General features: G+C 41.7%; 1 protein-coding gene across 1 annotated transcript in view; it reads right to left on the bottom strand.

The window, feature by feature from the left end:
* The window catches only part of ppp1r9ala (protein phosphatase 1 regulatory subunit 9A-like A), a 25,976-nt gene extending 6,587 nt beyond the window's left edge, over nucleotides 1-19,389 (bottom strand). The window contains exons 1-13 of the mRNA XM_080478415.1: nucleotides 19,363-19,389; nucleotides 15,255-15,620; nucleotides 12,669-14,683; nucleotides 4,780-4,912; nucleotides 4,391-4,511; nucleotides 3,390-3,494; nucleotides 2,976-3,108; nucleotides 2,070-2,228; nucleotides 1,897-1,950; nucleotides 1,305-1,534; nucleotides 812-908; nucleotides 597-723; nucleotides 324-475 (exon numbers count right to left, since the gene is read on the bottom strand). Of these exons, the coding sequence (XP_080334541.1) occupies nucleotides 324-475; nucleotides 597-723; nucleotides 812-908; nucleotides 1,305-1,534; nucleotides 1,897-1,950; nucleotides 2,070-2,228; nucleotides 2,976-3,108; nucleotides 3,390-3,494; nucleotides 4,391-4,511; nucleotides 4,780-4,912; nucleotides 12,669-14,519 (3,162 nt within the window). The 5' untranslated portion in view covers nucleotides 14,520-14,683; nucleotides 15,255-15,620; nucleotides 19,363-19,389. The remainder of the gene's footprint in view (nucleotides 1-323; nucleotides 476-596; nucleotides 724-811; nucleotides 909-1,304; nucleotides 1,535-1,896; nucleotides 1,951-2,069; nucleotides 2,229-2,975; nucleotides 3,109-3,389; nucleotides 3,495-4,390; nucleotides 4,512-4,779; nucleotides 4,913-12,668; nucleotides 14,684-15,254; nucleotides 15,621-19,362) is intronic.

Here is a 19,389-nt window from a genome sequence, read left to right as displayed (position 1 = left end):
GAAAAGTCCCGCTTCAGCAGCACTACATCAGGTCACACCTGCAATCCTGGTGTCCTGAATGATTTGTGTTTTTCCTAAATATGGAATGAGACAGAGAAAGCCAGTGAATTAATAGAACGACTGTCAGCTGAACCTGCTGCATCACATTCAGTGCCAGCTCCTAATATTTCAAACTAGTGTGGACTTGTGTGCTGTGAGACGATCTCTGAAACCTAAAGAGTGAACGTGAATCCAACATGACAAACACTTCAGCCAAATCATATGCTCAAATTTTTTTTTATCAAAATCAACCTAACGCTGTTGTCATGGTGTTTGTCACAGACCTGAGAGTGACCCGAGGCCACAACAAGGTTTTCTTTCAGTTTGCTGCGAGACGGAGGCTGACGTTTGGCCTTCTGGGCCAGCAGGCCCTTTGCCCGGTGCGCACTGGTGTCCAGGCGCTCCGTTTCAGGGACCACCTCACTCCAGTCCTGTTCTGTACAAGAGGAAACAAAGAGTCATGCTTTATGATGGGCATTTGTAAATGTTTAACAGCTGGGATAGTGAGGGTGTGACGCGCACATCCGTTTCTAAAGGTTCTTTTCGTAGCGCTGTACCTTGCAGTGAGTCAACAGATTGTGTGTTAGTGACCGAGCCCTGGCTGCTTAGCCTCTCCTCTGCTGCAGAGTCCAGACCGGCCTGACTCTCGACAACCGGAGGTCCTCTGGACTCCAGAGCAGCTATCTGTGGACAACACAGTCACATCCAGGCTCAGTGTTGCTTTCTAGGTCCGCTTGTGTACGAGCATTCATCTTCTGAGCTGAAAGCCTACCCGGTTCTGCAGCCTCTCCAGCTGCTCCTTGTACCACTTTTCTTTCTCTTCTAAAATCTTCTTCAGGTCCTCCTCTTTTTTCACAAAGTCTATTTCCCTAGGGGGTAAACAGGGAAGTGCAAGTCCCATCAGCCTTCTAGTTTGTAAACATGCTCGTTTCATCCAAGTACGAGTCGAAATACAATATAGATTATTCTTCTTAAATTTCAACAAGTATATAGCGTAGAGATTAAAGGTCATTTCAGTCAAGCAGCAATCAACTTACTATAACGTTAGGATCATTTATTATTTCCATCACATCTTTAATAGGCTACTTAAAGACAAAATTACACCTGTGGTGTTAATCAAGGTTTTTTGAAAATTTCTGAATACATTTGAGAACTTCCAGGTAAAAATCCTCATATCGTATTTCAATGTACAGTGGAAATTCTCATTGGCTTGAGAAAGTCCCTATCTGCAGCAACAACTCTGCAACAATGAAAGACAAACTCACTTCTGCTGGAAGTCCTTGATCAGCTTCTTGGCTTTGTTATACCTCTTGTCCAGAGTCTCGTACTGGGCCTGGGTCTCACTCAATTGTTCGTTCACACTTTTGCACAGGGCCTGCGCTTCCAGCCCGTAATTCTCCAGCTTCAGGATCTTGGCGTTACCGTCCTCGATTTTTAGCTCCAGTGCAGACTCTCTTGCTTCCCACAATGATTTGTCCTCCTCCGATGCCCTCAGCTGGACAGAAATGGGGGAATGTTACTTTGGTAAAATGAAGTTTGTGAACAGAAGGGTCACATGTGTGGTACATACTGTGTTAGATGCGACATTGTTTGGAGTGACTCCTACAGCAAATGTATCAGAAGTGACTTAATATGTAACAGAAAGTATATTACGAGAAGTAGCTTTGGAAAAAATCATCAGTCACCATCAGTCATCAAAGGAATGAGGCAGTTTGCCAAGAATAAACCCTCAAAAACAAGAAGTCCCATTATAGTCTGTTTCTTTTTATATATGCCGGGTGCAATATTTAACATGTTATTATTCATTTTATGTTTCTTTTGCATTTTTGGTTGTTGTATTGAAAGTGATTCTCATACCTTTTCACTTAGTTGGTTTATTTCAGCAGTGGCAATGCTGTGTTTGAGCTGCAGCTATGAGGGGGGAAAAAAACAAACAAGAATAAAACCATTTTACATGCATTGCATTAGTTACCTAAACACAAATACAGACAAAACCAGATTGAAAACCATCTCATACTGATGAGAGATACCTCTTTAAACTTGAAGGCCATCTGAGAGCTGTCCATGTTGGTTGGTATAAACAAGGCCTCGGACTCAGGCAACTCAAAAACCTCTACATTGCGCCCTGGAGAGAAATTAGACCCCAGAATCCTCTCGTCCATTCTGTCATCGTCCTCATATCGCTCCTCCTGAAATGGGATTCCACGCATGGTATTACATGTTAGCAAAACACTGCCGATGCCCAGGAACCTGGTGGGCATGTGCCAACAACACTCCCAATATGCAGCAAAGGCTAAAGAGTAGCAGTGTAATCACAATATCATATCAAAACATCAGAGGGCTGGAACACAGGCGACTCTGTAGGAGTTAAAAAAACAAACACATGTTTGACGCAATTAACACCCTCAACATGAACAAGTTTTTCAACGAGTAACAAGACAATCAACATCTTTTGAAGAACCACCAAACTGTATCCACTCACTGGAAACGGTTTGTCTTTTGTCCGTCTACTCTAGCAAAGCTTACAATTATCCTCTGTGCAGTCACTCGGTCACAAAAGCCGAGGCTTATGGGTTCAGACAGCAAATATTTCACAACTCTGGCAGACGGACGGCGATTGCCAGAGCATTTTCCAACACAGCAGAATGATGACACATGGCTTCCTCAGAGCCAGCTGATCTGTTCCTGGTTGATGTGAGTGGGATGGGTCTGGGAGGGGCAAAGGGGCTGATGCCCTGTTCATGTCATATCCATGTTGTCATCATGTTTATTAGAAGCTTCAACATATCGAACCGGGGAGTTCTAGCTTTAGTCCCGTCTTTTGAACCTCACATGACGACTGTCCACACACAGTGGTGTTGGTCATGCGAACAGGTAAAAGTCATTAGAAGGATGATAACTGAGCAGGTAATAAAGGACTGAACAAGCTGACTCACCTCCTCCGTTGAATGTTCATATGGGTCATCCAGGTGTTGCTGCTGCTGCTGGTTCTTCTCTTGCTCGAGTGTCTCACTTATAAGGCGGGCCACCTCACTCTGCGTTCCTGGCTTCTCTCGGCCAATCAGGAACCTGTTCATTCATACATGTTAGTGCACTGACTAATGTAATATTTAGATTATAGCTTTGAAATGTCACACTGGAGTTTTTAGTGTGCTTATGGTAAATCATTAGCAAGAATTACAAATATGATACTATAATTTCTTCAGCCGTTTCTTTTAAGAAAGGAAGCACCGGACTGAATTTTGACTGATTAAACAGCTTAGACCATCTTTGAGAGGCAACACCCAGGAACTACCGTTACCCGCAAGACCATTGCATTAAGACTCGTTTCAAATGTCCCTTGAACTGACCTCACTTTGCCTTTGGTGTTTTTTAGGACCGTGGCAGCAAACAGTTGGGTGACTCCCACCAGACTGACACCATCCACCTCTACTATCTGGTCATTCACTTGGATGCTGGAGAAAAGAACGAGTAATTAATGGGCAAGATATCAGGCATTATCCATTGGAGAGCGAGGTAGCGCATTCTGTATAGTACTGAAAAGACTGTTACATCACTGTAGCTGGCAATAAAACACTTCAATAAATGTCTGGGCAGGGGAGAAAATAAGGCTCTTAGCTTGCTCAGGGAGGCTCTGAATATAATCCAACCATTTCTGTCATGCAAATCATGGATGGAATGAGGGATTCACTGTGTTTGTCACCAAATCAAGTATACAGAGTGTGAACCGTGTCTTTAGACCAGAGGAGTCCAAGCCATTTTAGTTTGGGGCCATATTCAAACCAGCAAGGCTGACCGTTCAATCGATAAACAAAGATGCTATACAAATTTATGAGAAATTCAGAAGGATCTTCATTTAAGTAAAAATATAACAGTGCTTGCTGAAAATATTCAGATTTACTGGATTAAAAAACAACAATCTTACCTACAACAGTGTTTCTCATTCACACTAATGTAAACAAAGCTATGTCTATTTCTGCAGCCATTAGCATGTATATTCCCACAAATCTATCCTTGTGGTATGGAGCATGCAAGCTATTGCCACATTGTAAGCAATCAGGCAGCAAGTGTTTACTGCTGGATCACTGATCTGTGCTGGAAACATTGTTGATATCAGCTGTTGGATTATGATCTCTACTCCAAGTGCAACCGCGAGAGGTCAAATTAGGAAAAGTAGTTTGTATATCAGTAGTATTGAAAATTTGCAGATGTCATCGGACACATTTACATGTGCTTTATGCCCACAAGCAACATGACTGCTATATTGTGTTCCAGATGCACACAAAACATTTGGAGTTACTTGTTTGTTTTTTTTACAAAAACAGTGCATTTATGAGGGTCTCATACTCACCTTCCATCTTTCTCTGCTGCTCCTTGCTCTGTTATAGTTTTCACAAAAATGCCAAGCTTTTCCAGACCCTGGTCAGCCCCCACTCCCATTCCTATGATACTGATGCCAAGCCCATTGTCTCCTGAATGCAGAGAAGTTGGTTAAAAAAAAAATAAATAAAAAAAAAAAAAAAAAGATTTAAGGAATGGTTAAAAGGAAAAAAAATCCAAATACATCAAAAATTTGAATCATAATGTTTTGTATTTACAAAAATATATTCAAAAAACTAAGCTGTTTTAATATACACAAGATAGTCTTTACTGTAATCTGATGCATGGCGAAACATATTTCATATCTTAATGAGTGCAGATATGATCACAGGAATTCACTTTTATTCTTACTCATCACACCTTTCTCAATCTCCACCGGAAACACATCCATCTTCTCCACTCTCTTCTCCAGCTCATACTCTGCAGAGGCTGCCACTGGATCAACGTCATCATTACGGCGATCGTAGTCTTCATTAGAAAAGGTGCTGAAGACCTGCATCGAAACGCCAAGTGTAAATCATCAGTTCATTTTTCACTTTGCTGGCAATCCTAAGAGGGGAGACTTTTATTCATACTTTACTCCTTTGCTTCTGAAGCATAACTGAAGCCCAGAGAGCTGCTGAAGAAGCAGCAGACACAAGATTTACAACCAAGTTTATTGATTTTTTTGTTGTTGTTGTTGTTGATTACTCCAAATCAGAAAAGACGTTTCAGAAACATCCCGAGTTTCACCCGGGTTTTAGGAAGTTGTGAACTTTGCAGCTCGTCTCTTACAAAGTACGGGACGTGTCCCAAAGTTCAGTTTGCTGCTTGCAATTATAAAGCAGACTCACAGGGCACGGCAGCATGGAAAGTAGGGCACAGCTGGGGAGGGCTAAGCAGTGCATGTACCAGAGATCAATAGTTGGAAGCGACAAGTGTTGGCAGGGCTGCAACAGTAAAAAGAAACGGAATAGAAAGAAGTACAAACAAAGATTTCGGATGCTTCAATAAGCAGTTTTAACCCGTATTCAGCAGCAGCCTGACGGGTAGAATATCCACCAACTCTGTTTTGGTTTTCTTGAACACTACCAGGCAGAATGGTTTTTAATAATCCACTCGGGGTCAAGCTAAAGTGCCTCAACGTCACCCAGAAAATGGGCGAGGGATTATCATCCGCGGCAGGTTGGTTACAATAATGTGCAATTTAGTTCATTCTCAGTAATGACAAGGTTGCCACCAAAATAAAAATATTTATTTTTCTCATTCCAAAAAATTCAGCCTGGTTTCAGGAACAACTCGTTCATGTACATGTAAAGCACTTTAAAAAAAAAAAAAAGTAGATTAGAGTTTAGCGGACTCCATCAGGAGTTAATGCCTGATTATGGGGATGAAGTGGACGGTGGGTCGATAGCTTAAACTCCTTGCTTGGACATTATTAGTCTTTATTTGGGTGGAGTCATAATGACGCAGTCCTCAGTGTAAGAAAGCACAACTTAGAGATATCACTGACCCAAGTAATAGGGAGTTAATAATTTGGACACATGAGTGAAGTGTCTTAACTCAATGAATAGCAGGATAACTGCTTTGTAGGAGAAGAGAAATGAGCTTTTAACTACTTTCAAGTTTGGAAAGATAAGGGCAAAAAGAAAATGTAAAGAAACATATGTAATTGAACTAAACTGATCTATTATACTTTTTTGTAAAGTATCATAAATGAGGAAAGTAGTGAGTGGGGCAGCTGGGGCAAAATACTAAATTATTTGACAGGTTGTTTTAGAAATATTTGCTTATCTTCAATGGAGACAGACAAGGAAGTGACCGGATTATCATTTATACTGACCAGCAGGCCAATCATCTGCAAAGTGCCATAGTTACCAGTTGGCACAATTTTGTTTGAGATTTTAGGAGGCACCTACTGGCACTGCACACCATTAATAATTAACTAAATGTGTAAATTCTAGACCATTTTTCTGCCCCTTTCTAAAAATAAACATTATGTGTTGAACAAATGAACAGGACAATTGGATCCCGACAAGACTGGTTAAGATGGCTGCCATGAGGTTGTGTGATGTAATCAAGTACATGTTTCTACTCTTGGCAACACAAGATCCTACAGCAAGTCAACACTTCAGGAATCAACCACAAACAATCTCATTCCCCTCCGGTCCCTCTGTATCCTTCAATTGAAGCCCAAAACTGTTCCAAACTATGTCTTTGAGATACAACAATTTCTGTTTTACAACATCCCGACTGATTGTCAGATACATAAACTGCATTGTGTCACCTTGACTCCAAAATGTAGGGTCATGTATGGGTAAGGTTCCCTTGGCAGGTACTTTCTTCACAGGCACTCATGCAGTGCGAGTTAAGGGAGGTTGGACACTGGCTGAGTCTCTACAATTGTATTGTTGTTCTCCAGAGTTGAAGCAGGAATGCTATTCATGGGGCCCCAATCTCCCATCAACTCAAGGGAGACCTTCATTGCTAATGCGACTCCTGCTTTTCACGCTTCGTACTACCAGAAGTTCAAAATCTACGACTCCTCCCATCTCCAAAAAACACATGTTGTGTCATTTACCTCTGGAACACAAATTTAATCTATTGCACAAAAGAATGGCCTCTCCATTTCAACTTGACTAAAATATGCAATAAATTACCCAGGAGTTCAAGTGAATCTTTTTTGTTTTTATCTTGTAAGTCATGAAAATCAAAAACATATTTCCAAATTTTTTTTTTCTTTTCATGAGATCAGGTGTATTTTCTGTTCAGTTTCAACAAAAGCCGCCATTACCACAATTGAAATTTGAAAAAACAAAACAAAATATGTTGGAACTTTAGTTTATATGTAATGACTGAAGGAACCACTGACAAAACAAATGACCTTTTCAATAATATTCTAATGTTTTGATATGGATCCGTAACTGAAATGTCTGCGTCGACAAAAGATTAAAAACCTCATCATCGATAAAACTTGTCTGAGGCTATCAATTTAGAAACACAAGTAGTTTAATCTTTGCATTTTAAAATGAACTCATGAAACTAGAGCAGACAGACTTTCCACCATAGGCTTTAAAATCCCTTTTTAAGTAAGATTTTGGAGACATCCGCACATAAAGCTTGGCAAGAAAACCTTAAAGGAGGGAGCGCCGTTACATCCTGAGCCGTACACCTCGCTATGTCGCAGCTTGGCTTCTATCTACTGTCCGTCCCCTGACTTTCCTGTTGCCATGGACTCCTGGGTCTTTTTCAAACAATGTTCTGTTCTTCGCTGAAACCCAATCACTCTTGTTCTTTATAAGAACGGCAGAAATCAGCCTTATTATCAGCCTCGCTCAAACACAAGCACAAATACCCACAGCTTGTCATCTCGTTGTCAAACAAACAAGTGACTTTGTTCGAGGCAGATCAATTTATCCCCACGTTTACATGAACAGGGAATTCAACATGTTCTAAATTCTGCCTTTAAATCACTGCTTATAGTCACTAAGTTTCCAACGTGAATCAGCCTGATACGTTGTCAAAATATTTCTATTCATTCCTAAACACAAGCTTGCAGCAAGACGTGTACGTTTTTTTCTGTCCGTCTTTTACAACTGGAGCGGTTTGTCTTCACCGTGTGTGTTCACATGCATTCTTGCCCACACCGAAGCTCTTTCCATTTTTTCCCCCTCGTTCCTCTCTCAACAGAATACCACTGTGGGAAATGAGTCAGCAGCTGTAAGGAACAAGCAAACCAGAGAAACCTCGAGCCGTTGCAAAAAAAAACAAAAAACGAGGGCCGACCACTGAACTGGTGAGTCCATAATGTGAGCAGACCCACAAAAAGACAACAACTCCAAACATGTTGTGGGAGAGAGCGGGAGCAGAGGTGGTGTGCTGGCACGGATCACAAAACAATCACAAGAAGAAATGAGGCCTGGTTTTTGATCCTGGACGCCCAGATCAAAATATATCTAGCACGATCTGTACGCGTGATCTTGAAAAGAGACGAGCGCATTGTTCACAGTCACTGACATAAACTGACATGACAGGAAGAGGTGAAGTCAGAGCCGTGATGGAATCAAGTTTCCAAAAGCACTCCGCACGTAAACTGGTTCAACAGGTTTGTTTATAAATGGCCCACAAAGCTCCTCTTGTCCTGCGCGGATCGCTCAAAGCGATAACACACAAATATCCCCAAACCTTACTGGAAATACAAACCTAATGTGCTTGTCCTTAATCACAGAAGAAAACATTTGAAAGCAATCGCAATCGAGGCAAAACTCATTCCAGGCCAAAGTTGTTTAATGAGCAGCATTGATGTGACTGCATTAGCATTCATGCCCGTCTTGTCGGAGTCGCCCACCAGGCCAGGTGGCTGGAGGGCGCTCCGATCCTCACTACTGTTTGGATGAGGGTGGAGCCATGTCAGACACATTCCTCAACAGAAGACCCGTCTGAGTTAGGAAATGGAAAGCATAACACGACAGGACGAGTTGCATGTGGATGCAGTCGCGGAGTTTCATCCGGGCCCCTTTGGATTTTCACTGGCCGTGTAAGATCAAGAGAGGAGTTTCTGTCCTGAAGACATCAGATACTTATAAACTATTCAATTCACCAAAATGCAGTTTTAGATTTTCTGTGAGGACACTAAAAGGCATCTAATATTTTTTGGGGGCAAAACAATCTTAATTCATGCTGAAAACTGTGTTCCAATTGTCAAGTGAAATGTCTGTAGACATTAAAACAAACTGTGGGTAAATTGAAAACCAACATGACATAGAGGAGTGTGTGCTCGGACAGCTGCTCCTGTCCACAGTGCAGTAACTTAACATTAACATTTTTTTTTAAAAAGATATGCTGAATTCTTCCAGTTACAATAAAATGTGCAACCTTTCACCACACCCTCTATTCAAGAATGGACAGCGTGGTATGCGGTCAATTGACCAACAACTGCTCCTGATAGTTATGCTGACTTTGTGGAAGCAGGGTTCAGCAGCAGGTGCAGATGCCGAGTTGAAGTGCTTTTGTGTAATGGTTAACTGGTACTTGACGAGCCTTTCCATGTCCTTGTGTGCAGCCTGCCACGCAGAAATACCCTCCTAAACTATATAGAGCATACCTGCACTGATAATGACGATGCAATTTTTGTCCCCAAGTAGATAACGCACCGAGAGCAGGGAATGTCGGTCGCTGGATAGCTCTTGGCTTTTTGCCAAACTACAAGCTTCAGTGAGAAACTCGACAGCAAAACATGCATCTTAAACTCCCAAATATCTCATCTGTGGTTGAAAAGTTGTTTTTCCATTAAGAACCTGCCTGGGCACACTCGCTTTGCAGAGCCCATTTTATTTATTTAGTTCTCTTCTCTAATGAAGACCAGATATATAATTTAAAGTTATGGTAGAATATTTATTCTGCATATAAAGCCAGTGGGATCAAAAAACTTTGAAACGGACACGGCAGCAATTCCAAGCCCTGCTGAAAATGAAACTCTACAACTAGATATAAAGAATACTCTTTAAAAAAAAATCATACTTTGTAAAGGGAACACAGCCCTTTTTAATAAAAAAATATCCAGTTGGTATAAACTTGAGTTCTTTTAGGGTCAAGAAGATCAAATATATAAAATACATTTGGCAGATAATTGGCTTTACTTGCCTTGGAAGCTCAGCTCACGAAAGCTTTTCCTTTCAAGCCTGATAAAGGTGATGCGTGTTTACATCAGACGTCTCTTTTGCTTCACAAAGAGAACCGTTCTTCCTCAGAGCACATCTCCTCTGTCAAAGACTCAAGTTTCGTCGGGATCTAATCCCGTTGCGGGTCCGAAGTACAAAGCACTTCCTCTCTGCTAGTCAGCAGCAGCTCGGGTGTGCTCATTCTCCATGGCAGCTCTGATTGGCAGACTGAGCAAAGATGTTGTGAAAGCAGCGAGGCTTCAATTGGCTTCAGATAAAAGTTCATTCTGAGGGTTGGCACTAAGAAAAAAAAAAAAGGGCTAAAAGGTGTGATAGTCATATATTGTATATTGATATTTTGCCGGGCCTCTACTGTTCCTTAATATTGATTGATATCTGTGTACATCCTCAGCTGCTTCTTTTTTTGATTCTTATATGCGCTCTCTCAACAATGAAATGACATAAAGATGAGGAAAAAAAAGTCATATTCTCCATCAGTTAACTGAACACATTGAAACAAGCAATAGTTTGAGCATTTCACGAGAGGCTAACAGTTTGTCTGAAGTATAAAATGATTCACCACACTTTGTTAGCTGTACTGCACAGCTGAAGCACCGTGAAACATAATCAAATATGCTATTCTACAGAAAACAATGTTATCCAATAAAATCATTAAAGTTTTTCTTCAACTCCAGAACAACACTAATTAAAAAAAATTCTGATTTAAATTTTGATGTTTTTATAAAATCAGTTGAATATCAATGAAAGGTGAATAACTGGTAGTTTGGGGGTATAGATGATTGTAACATCTTATAAATGCAGCTTTAATTCCAGTTCCAGTGTCCTGAAACAAGTTTCCTAAGTGCGAAAGCTTTAAAAGCCCTAAATTGACACAAACTCACAAATGAATACAACCTTTTGCCAGTACTGTTGCTCTTTGGCCAAAACCCTTTGTGTCACAATGGTGATGAAGAGTGAGGAGAGGAGGGAGACACGGTTCACTATACTGACCATACAGCCATGTCTCTGTCACAGCTTCAAACCGAGCGGATGAGGCACATTATTGTTTGTGTCCCCTTAACTTCAGGTCAGTTTCTGGTCCCCTCTCCCAGGACCCCCTGCCAGGACGACTGCGGTGGGGAGGGGGATCCACACCCTGAGATAACAGTACATTTTAAGGTCTGGATAAACACGGAGCTGTGTGGAATGCTTTGCAATGATTTGTTTTCCCCCATTTTGGTGAAATGTTGATTAGATATGGTGACGGTGGAAAATCAGTGGTGGATGACAACATTTGTACTTTCACCTCTCCCCTAAAACGCCTACTGGAAATGTTTACAGTGACAATGTTCCAAAAGAGATAACTCTCAGTCAGAGCACTGAGAAACATCAATATGCTTGACAAACAAAAATGACAAAGAAAACAAATACAATAATGTTGTTATCCAATTGTTTTAAGGACCCGCATTATATCACAGGTCAGACGTGTTCAGTGGCAACACTTTTCATATGTTGGGAATCTCACTACCTGAATTGAGAAACTACATGGCAGCACCGCCTGGTATAGCAAAAGTCTTGTCTCACTAATAGGGGTGTCCTTGGGCAAGGCACTGAACCCCAAAAACGCTCCCAGTGGATAGACCGAGTGCCTTCCATGGCAGCCTCCTCCCTTAGGTGTGTGGATGTGATGAACATTGTAAAGCGCTTTGGGGACTGCTTTACGCGGTGGAAAAGTGCTATACAAGTGAAATCCATTTACCATAATAGATCTCACTTATGGACTTATATAACACATTTTTCCAAGGTGTCTTGCTAAAGGACACTTTGACATATAGACAGGTACGATGGGTGATTGTACGCACAATCTTACAATGGGAAGAGGACCGAGTGAGCCACAACTGTCCTGTAATTGAAAGAAAAGGGAAAATTGTATTTGATATAAGATCATTTATCCATGGTTTGTTAAGGAGATCATACGAGTGAATCTTATATCCGAAATCCTTTGAGGCATGTCAGACAAAAGCAAAAAGTCCCTTATGAATGCAACCCATTATTCACATTAGAAGGGGAACCACCCTAAATGAGTAAAAGTACCCGTCATATCATCTGACTCAGCAGTGACCCAGGTTTCTTTCTAGATGGTCTCAAGTTTCACATTTGCACTGTCTTCTTCACGGCAGTTCGTCTTCAGCTGCAGCTCAACTTGTAGAGGCTCTTAGGCAAAGTCCACATCAGATCCAAAAATACCACAACCAACAACACTTCTCACCCCCAAAGTTTTCCTATATCTCCTGCAGGATTAACGAGGGGAGACTGTCAAACTGCCTGCCTCCATACACACAAAGATTACACAAAGTATAGTCTACATATTCTTAATGCTGGTAAAGCTTGTCTGATGATATACTACAGCAGCTGTGATGTCTACACACTCAACAGCACAGCATTCATTCTCAGCATCCACTTATTTGTCCTGTGTCTGCAGGAAAACAGCGTGGTCAGACACGATTACCGAGTCAGGAGGACAGTTTATAATTAAAGTACTGTGCAATATGAATTAGGTGCTTCGGTTTGGTAACGGACTTTCTTATACAAACAACCCAAACTACTCACCAGGATGGGATCTGTGGAGAACTGGATTTTCCTCTTTAGGGGAGGCTCGTCCTCATCCGACAGTCCAGGGGCCTCATAACAGTCATCGTATTCCCTGTACAGTTGATCCTCCGCATCTTCTTCATCATCTTTCTCCTCCTCCTCCTCTCGCTCCTCTTCCATTAGGAGCTGGTCTACATCCCTGTCATCAACAAATGCTGCATTCTCTATGCCGTACACTACTGGAGAGGCCCTATCCATTTCTTCCTCTTGCTCTACCTCCTCCTCGTCTTCATCACGCAGCTCTTCACTGTCCAGACCCACAGCTAAACCATCTTCTGGTCTCTCTTCCTTTGTATGTTCCTGAAATCTACTTTCGCTTGCAGCCAGTGCTTGCCCTTGTGCTTCTTTTGCAGTGTCTTTTGATATGCTCTGGGAGCCACAGTTCCTTTTTTCTGGTGATAGTGTTGTTTTCATGTCAGGTTTTATGTCCTTGTCTTGCTGCAACATCTGCTCCTCAAAAACATTATCTTCACCGCTCTCGTCCTCATTCTCTTCACTCTCTGAGGACTCATTCTGAACCACTACCAGTTCGGCCCGGACCATGTTCACCCCCTTGGACTCCAACGGTGAGCTCTGGCTGGGTGATTTCTCCCCGATGGAGCTATATCCCACACCGTCATTACTTTTAGCCCTGTTGGTGTTCTGAATGCCACCAGCTGATGGAGGAAGCTGCTTAATATCCATCTGGGGCGGACTATGTGGCTTCCCTCCATCTCCACCAACAGATGTCCTAATAAATCCATCACTAGACGATGAGGAGGACTTGTAGCCATGGCTAAGTGGGGTTGTTTGCTCTGGTGAAAGGGGTTTTTGAGAGACATCAGCGGTCAGAAAAGTAGACTTGGATGATGAGCCGGTAACTGGAGATGTCGGTTTAGCAACATTTGTTTCGACTGACGTTTTGTTATATTTTTCTTTGCTCGTGGCATCAGGTACTGTTAAGGAGTCTGTGGTGTCTTTTCCATGTGAAGTCGACCTAAGTAAGCCGTCTCTTGTTGGAGAGGTAGCCACGATGTGCTCAGTGGTATTGTGTTGTTTAGCAGACGCCATTCCTCTTTTAGCAGCAGCTGTGTTGTTGTTTTCTGAGTCATTTTCAACTATATAATTTTCTAACCTCTTTGACATGGGCCCTGCATTCAGTAACACTCGCCTCTTCTCGCCATCAGTCTTGTCATCTTGGCGACTTTTGGCTGTGGTTGATGGAGTCTGCTCTGGTTTGATAGCTGCCTCCGAAGATCCTGACATTCTCCTTGTGTTTTTTCCCTCATCAGAGGCACTTCCTAAGGACAAGCGATTTACTACTCTGTTTGGAGATTGCTTCTCAGCTGCAGGCTGCTCTTTGATGCCCCTTTCAAAGAGTTTTCGAGTCACAGAAAACTTCTCTGCCAGTGACACTTTGTCAATTTCAACATCTTCCCCCTTGGGTGTTTTATCTAAAACGCTGCTTTCTGGACTCGCAGCATTGTTGAGATTGACTCTGTGAGGGCTGACTGGAAATTGCATCTTCGGTGGGGACACCGGGGAAACCTCAGACTTTAAGGTGTTTTTTCCTTCCTGGCACTCTGGTTGCTGCTGACCATCCATCTGCAGGAAAATGTTCTTTATCTTGTTCACTCGGGTTCCAAAAGGCCTTCCCCTGGAGTCTTCCCGGGTGTCACTAGATCCATTCGCAAAGGTTTTGGAGGGGCCTTCAGATTTAGCTCCATCAAAGGAGCACTTGATGGCGTGGAAGTCCGATTTGTATGCGTTTCTGTGAGGGGACGCGCTCCTTAGGGTCCTCTCGCCCCCTTTGTTTTCTGCCTTGATCATTCTGCTCGTTTGTGGGGAACAGCCTAAACTCAGCAGCTCGTTTCGGAGAGGGTGTTGTTGTTGTTGTTGTTGTTGTTGTTGGTAGACAATTATCCCTGACGATCTCACGCAAGAGGTGCCATGGGTCCGGCGGAGTTTCGACTACTCACGAGCAAGGAAGTCATCTAAAGAGGGAAACAAGACAAGAGAGGCCATTAACACTAAGTTGATAGTGATTTCACTACTTTTAAATTGGTCAAAATAGCGTGAAACAAACAGGTTGAATGTGACTGCAGGCTAGCAGTTTCCCTACACAGCCGTGTGTGTGTGTGTGTGTGTGTGTGTGTGTGTGTGTGTGTGTGTGTGTGTGTGTGTGTGTGTGTGTGTGTGTGTGTGTGTGTGTGTGTGTGTGTGTGTGTGTGTGTGTGTGTGTGTGTGTGTGTGTGTGCGTGTATTAATGGTGACTGCTCCCAGCGCGAGCTGACGTTCAAAAGGCACCATTAAACCGCAAAACTCATTTTATCGAACCACAAACTTCTGGTGTACTTCTCCCAAGAGCTCCAACGTTAGACGTGCTATCAATGCCGTTTAATTCTGGTGAACAACAGCGGAACACCGTGCCGAAACTTCAGTGGTGACGGACGCGAGTCTCAACAATTGATTGTGGCTTTTCAACCCGCAGCCGTTGGAAACATTCACACAAGTTTAACACGCAACTCCGCGCAGACAAGCAGCAACTTTGTGAGCCGCCCTCACCTTTTTTTTGTTTCAGCTGCCTCGTGTTAGACGCCGAAGGATCGCCCATGGCCCCGATTATTTCCAGCCTGAAAGTTGTCCTGTCTTCTCCGTGCCCTCCGCCATCACTCCCCGCTCCAGCAGCGTTTTCCTGGCCGCCTCCTCCTCCTCCTCCTCCTCTCCGCACTTCCAGACCTGCGGCGGGCAGCGCGCGCTCACGAGGCCGTCTGTGCCGCGGCAGCGCGCGGCGCAGGCTCGAGCGTCACGCACGGGGAGCACGCACACATTCCAGGCTGTAACCCACCGCTGCTTCTCTCCACCCTCCTTCTCCTTCTCCTTCTCGCTCCCACTAGATTTCCCCACAGCACAGCTCTGACACACCGGGAGCTGGAAAGAGGAAGGCGTGGGAACAGGCTCACTGTGTCCCAGCTCACCTCGACAAAAGTCCACACCTGGACCACAAAAACAACTCACCACTGAGCTGTGCAGTGCAGAGGGTTATTGCTGGTGTAATAATCAGTTACGCATTAAGTTCAGTAACCTGTCACAGCAGGAGTACCAGTTTGATCTTAAAGCAGGGATAAAGTAAATACCTTGTTTGACTAGGTGATGTCATCAGTTTTATCTTGCCATGTGCTTTTCAACATAACATATGGAAATGAAGGCATGAAGGCAATGGTATTGAGAGAGCAGAGAACAGAGAGCAGACCATGCATAATAATAATAATAATAATAATAATAATAATAATAATAATAATAATAATAATGATAATAATAATAATAATGATAATGATAATAAGTTTTAGGCAAGTATACGAAAATGCTGTTATGAAAGCTAATGGACCTTTTGTGTCTTTTGATTTACTTAATATTTTTATTGTTAATAGACAACAAATCGATAACAACCCAACTGTACTCCTGACACTTCCTTTTCGAGGTTACACTGTCTTCTTGTACGTGTTGTATGATAAGAAAAGACAGGGAGTGTAAGAAGACAACAAGGACTCTGCCTTCTGAAAAATAAAACAAGCTGAACCAAAAATATTCATTAGGACATTTTCTATCAGTGCATAACCAGAGTAAGCTGTACAGACGATGACCTTTTAAAGGGTTATCACAGAAAGACACTCTCGAGACACACTCACACCAACACCCAATTTTGAATCATACATTAACCCCACAAAGGCACAATACAGTTTAGTCTTAAGTTTTTTTTATTCAGTAGTATATTGACTAGTAACAGCAAGTTTCATCTTTATAAAGTTAGTGCAACATTACCATGTGCGGTCAATTAGATATTATCCTCCACAGTCAAATTATGCCATCATTTGACTTAAAATCATGTTGTTTCTTCACAATGATTTTACCAACTACCTGTCTACAATAATGCACAATTCAAAATATAATCACAGTAGAATTCAAAAGTTCTCAGGCATAACCTGAAGCTAACACATTTGCACTTTTCTTTCCATTCAATCACAAATATTATTGACTCTGCGGCTGACATCAGGTTTTAATTCACTCTGGTTAATCAAAACCATGCCTTGTCTTCTCCACACCAGTTTGCTTCTTAAGATCTCTCCTCTTACTTTTTTACTGTTCTCGATTTTCAGACTGCCAATGTCTAAAATTCAAAAGCATCAACAGCTGACAAGATACGTGTATTCATAATGTACTACATGTAAGGAGCTGACATGTCTAGAACTAAAGATGGACAGAACAGATTAGTTTCAAAAAGCTTCAGAGCCACTGGTGCTTTAGTTCTGTGGAATTTGCTTCCATCTTTTTGGTTTTGCACTCACAGCAAAATCATTTCATTAAATGAATAACGCTGAATTTAGTCAAATTGTTCCAATTTCAAGGTCCTTGTAGTTCAAGCTGCTGTCACATTGTCGTGGCTGTCTTTTAAACAGCTGCTTTTCAGATGGTTTAGGATGCAGGAAATGTTTAATAATCCTATTGGATGTCTTGTTAATTCATATTTCTCTTGGGAAAGACACTTTATGATGCTGCTCAGAGTTTTCACCAGCCTGAATATCTCTTATCATTTGGTGGTGAGGTGTCATGACCCAATAACTACATTCTACGGTGTACCCTCTACTCATAGAAAGTTACAAGCAACAAGGAGGCAAGATGAGACAAGTTTATAGCACATACGTATGCTGTACACAAAGCCATGACAAACAGTGTCTTTTCTGTTTTTAACCACATCCATCCAGGAGGTTGCACCCGAAGCAAGTGGAGATCTGCGATCAAAACATACCAGCAACCTTTTTTTTCAAAAGGTTTTTGATCATGACACATTTACTGAACAGGCCACCTGGTGTCTCTGTGTAGACGGGGTAATAGCTGTGTGTCTCAGTTTCTCTGCAGCATTGTTAAATAAGAGGCAAGCTTCTCTTCTGAAGTGTCACGTGTACCGTTGTGTGGCTGCTGCCTCAGTATTTCATTATACAACTTACAGTACGTCAAATCTATCTGTTAAGACTATACATGACCTCAATTAAAATAGGTCACCACTGAGAGATCCTATGTCCTGCACACACTGACTCTGCCTGCAGATAGCGTTTTGGGACATTTTGCAAATATTTAATTCATTTGGCTGAATTCATCTGTTAAAGTGGTTCCACGGTAATGTGAAACTCCTAATACAGTTGTAGGTTGAAAACTCTCAAAACACAGGACCAGTACTTTGTGCAGTACTTGTCATTTGATTTCAAAAGTGAGCTCCCCACACTATGTAGCTGACAGTTACTGCATTACAGATTGGTTTGTATCACAAAATAAAACCAATCTGGGTTTTTTTCTGGTCTGCTGCAAAGATGCTGAGTGAGAGCAGAGTTAGACCTCCTCAGTGGCTAAGAACCTACATTGCAAAAATATCATCTAAACTGACCCAGGAAACTGAAGCTGCAAGATCAAGAGGGAAAACATGGGGTTTGAGTTACTCTTGCATGGCACTGAACAGAATATACAGTATATTCCCAATATGATGAATGGTGACAAAATGTAAGGGCCAAGTTGTATTAAAAGATTTCTTTGATCATCTGATGAGTATTCTTTTTTTGTCTAATGATTGTGTATCAAAACACATCCTGCATTTTGGGAGCATTTTCTAGCACTGAAAAGAGTGTTATGTAACAAAACACAAAGAGCACAGTAATTATTGATAAACGGGGTGATACTGTACCAAGAGGATTAAACAGATGGTGATCTAATTTTCAGGGAGATTGCTTATGTTTTTCAGTTGCCTAAAGAGAGTTCCCATTTACATTTTTCATTGCACAATGAATTAAAGATTCAACAACTCAGCTCGCACTTTCCTTCCAAATAGTGTTGTTTTGTTCACTGAGAGATCAGAGTCCCTTCACATTATATTAAAAAATCAGAGATTCCAGGCTGGCTATTGTTTTGAATTAAAGTCAAGCATCCAAAAGTTTTAAAAAGAGATTTCTGGAAAAGTTCCAGTCCTCAGGCATTTCCTCTGGAGTTATCTGCCCCCACATTCCATGTGAGAATAGATTATCTGATATGGGAGCATTCACCGTCTTATACCCAGTCATGCAAATAGCTTTAAATCACATTTTGCTTCTTTACAGGGTACAATATGTCTTCTTCACATTTTCTCTGCTCAGTTGTTTCATGTAAATCCACAAAAATAAAGTCGTGACAATATCAACCTGGCAGTGAAAAATCTCAGCAGGGCCAATTATAGCATCGCGCTTCTTCAAATATCACTTCCTTTGACTGTGGACTTTAAAAGTGCAGTATGTTAAATTTAAGTAATGTCAAATTTGAACATTCATTACCGGTATTAATCATTTAACAGTTTTTGTGGTTTATTTCAAGCGAGTGTCTACCAAAGAAACAGTCGCTGTTATGTTTACTACACAATCCTACATTAGACTGATTCGACATTAGATGGATTAACAAGACAAGTTTTGACGGAAAAATAGAATGCAATGTCGACTATGCTCCTTTTATTTTTTTTTAATCAAATCACATTTGTGTTTAGTAAATAAATCTCAAACCATGACTTTGCAAGAAGAAACATTACTCTTTAACAGGAATTTGATTCCAAACTTGCTTTGTTCTATAAATGCTTAACTTAACAAAAAGTTCTACATACCGGCAACACCAGAAGTCTTTCCTCAAC

The sequence above is a fragment of the Lipophrys pholis genome, assembly GCF_963383615.2.
Source record: "Lipophrys pholis genome assembly, chromosome: 13".
Classification (NCBI taxonomy): Eukaryota; Metazoa; Chordata; class Actinopteri; order Blenniiformes; family Blenniidae; genus Lipophrys; species Lipophrys pholis.
This window is presented reverse-complemented; position numbering and strand designations above follow the sequence as displayed.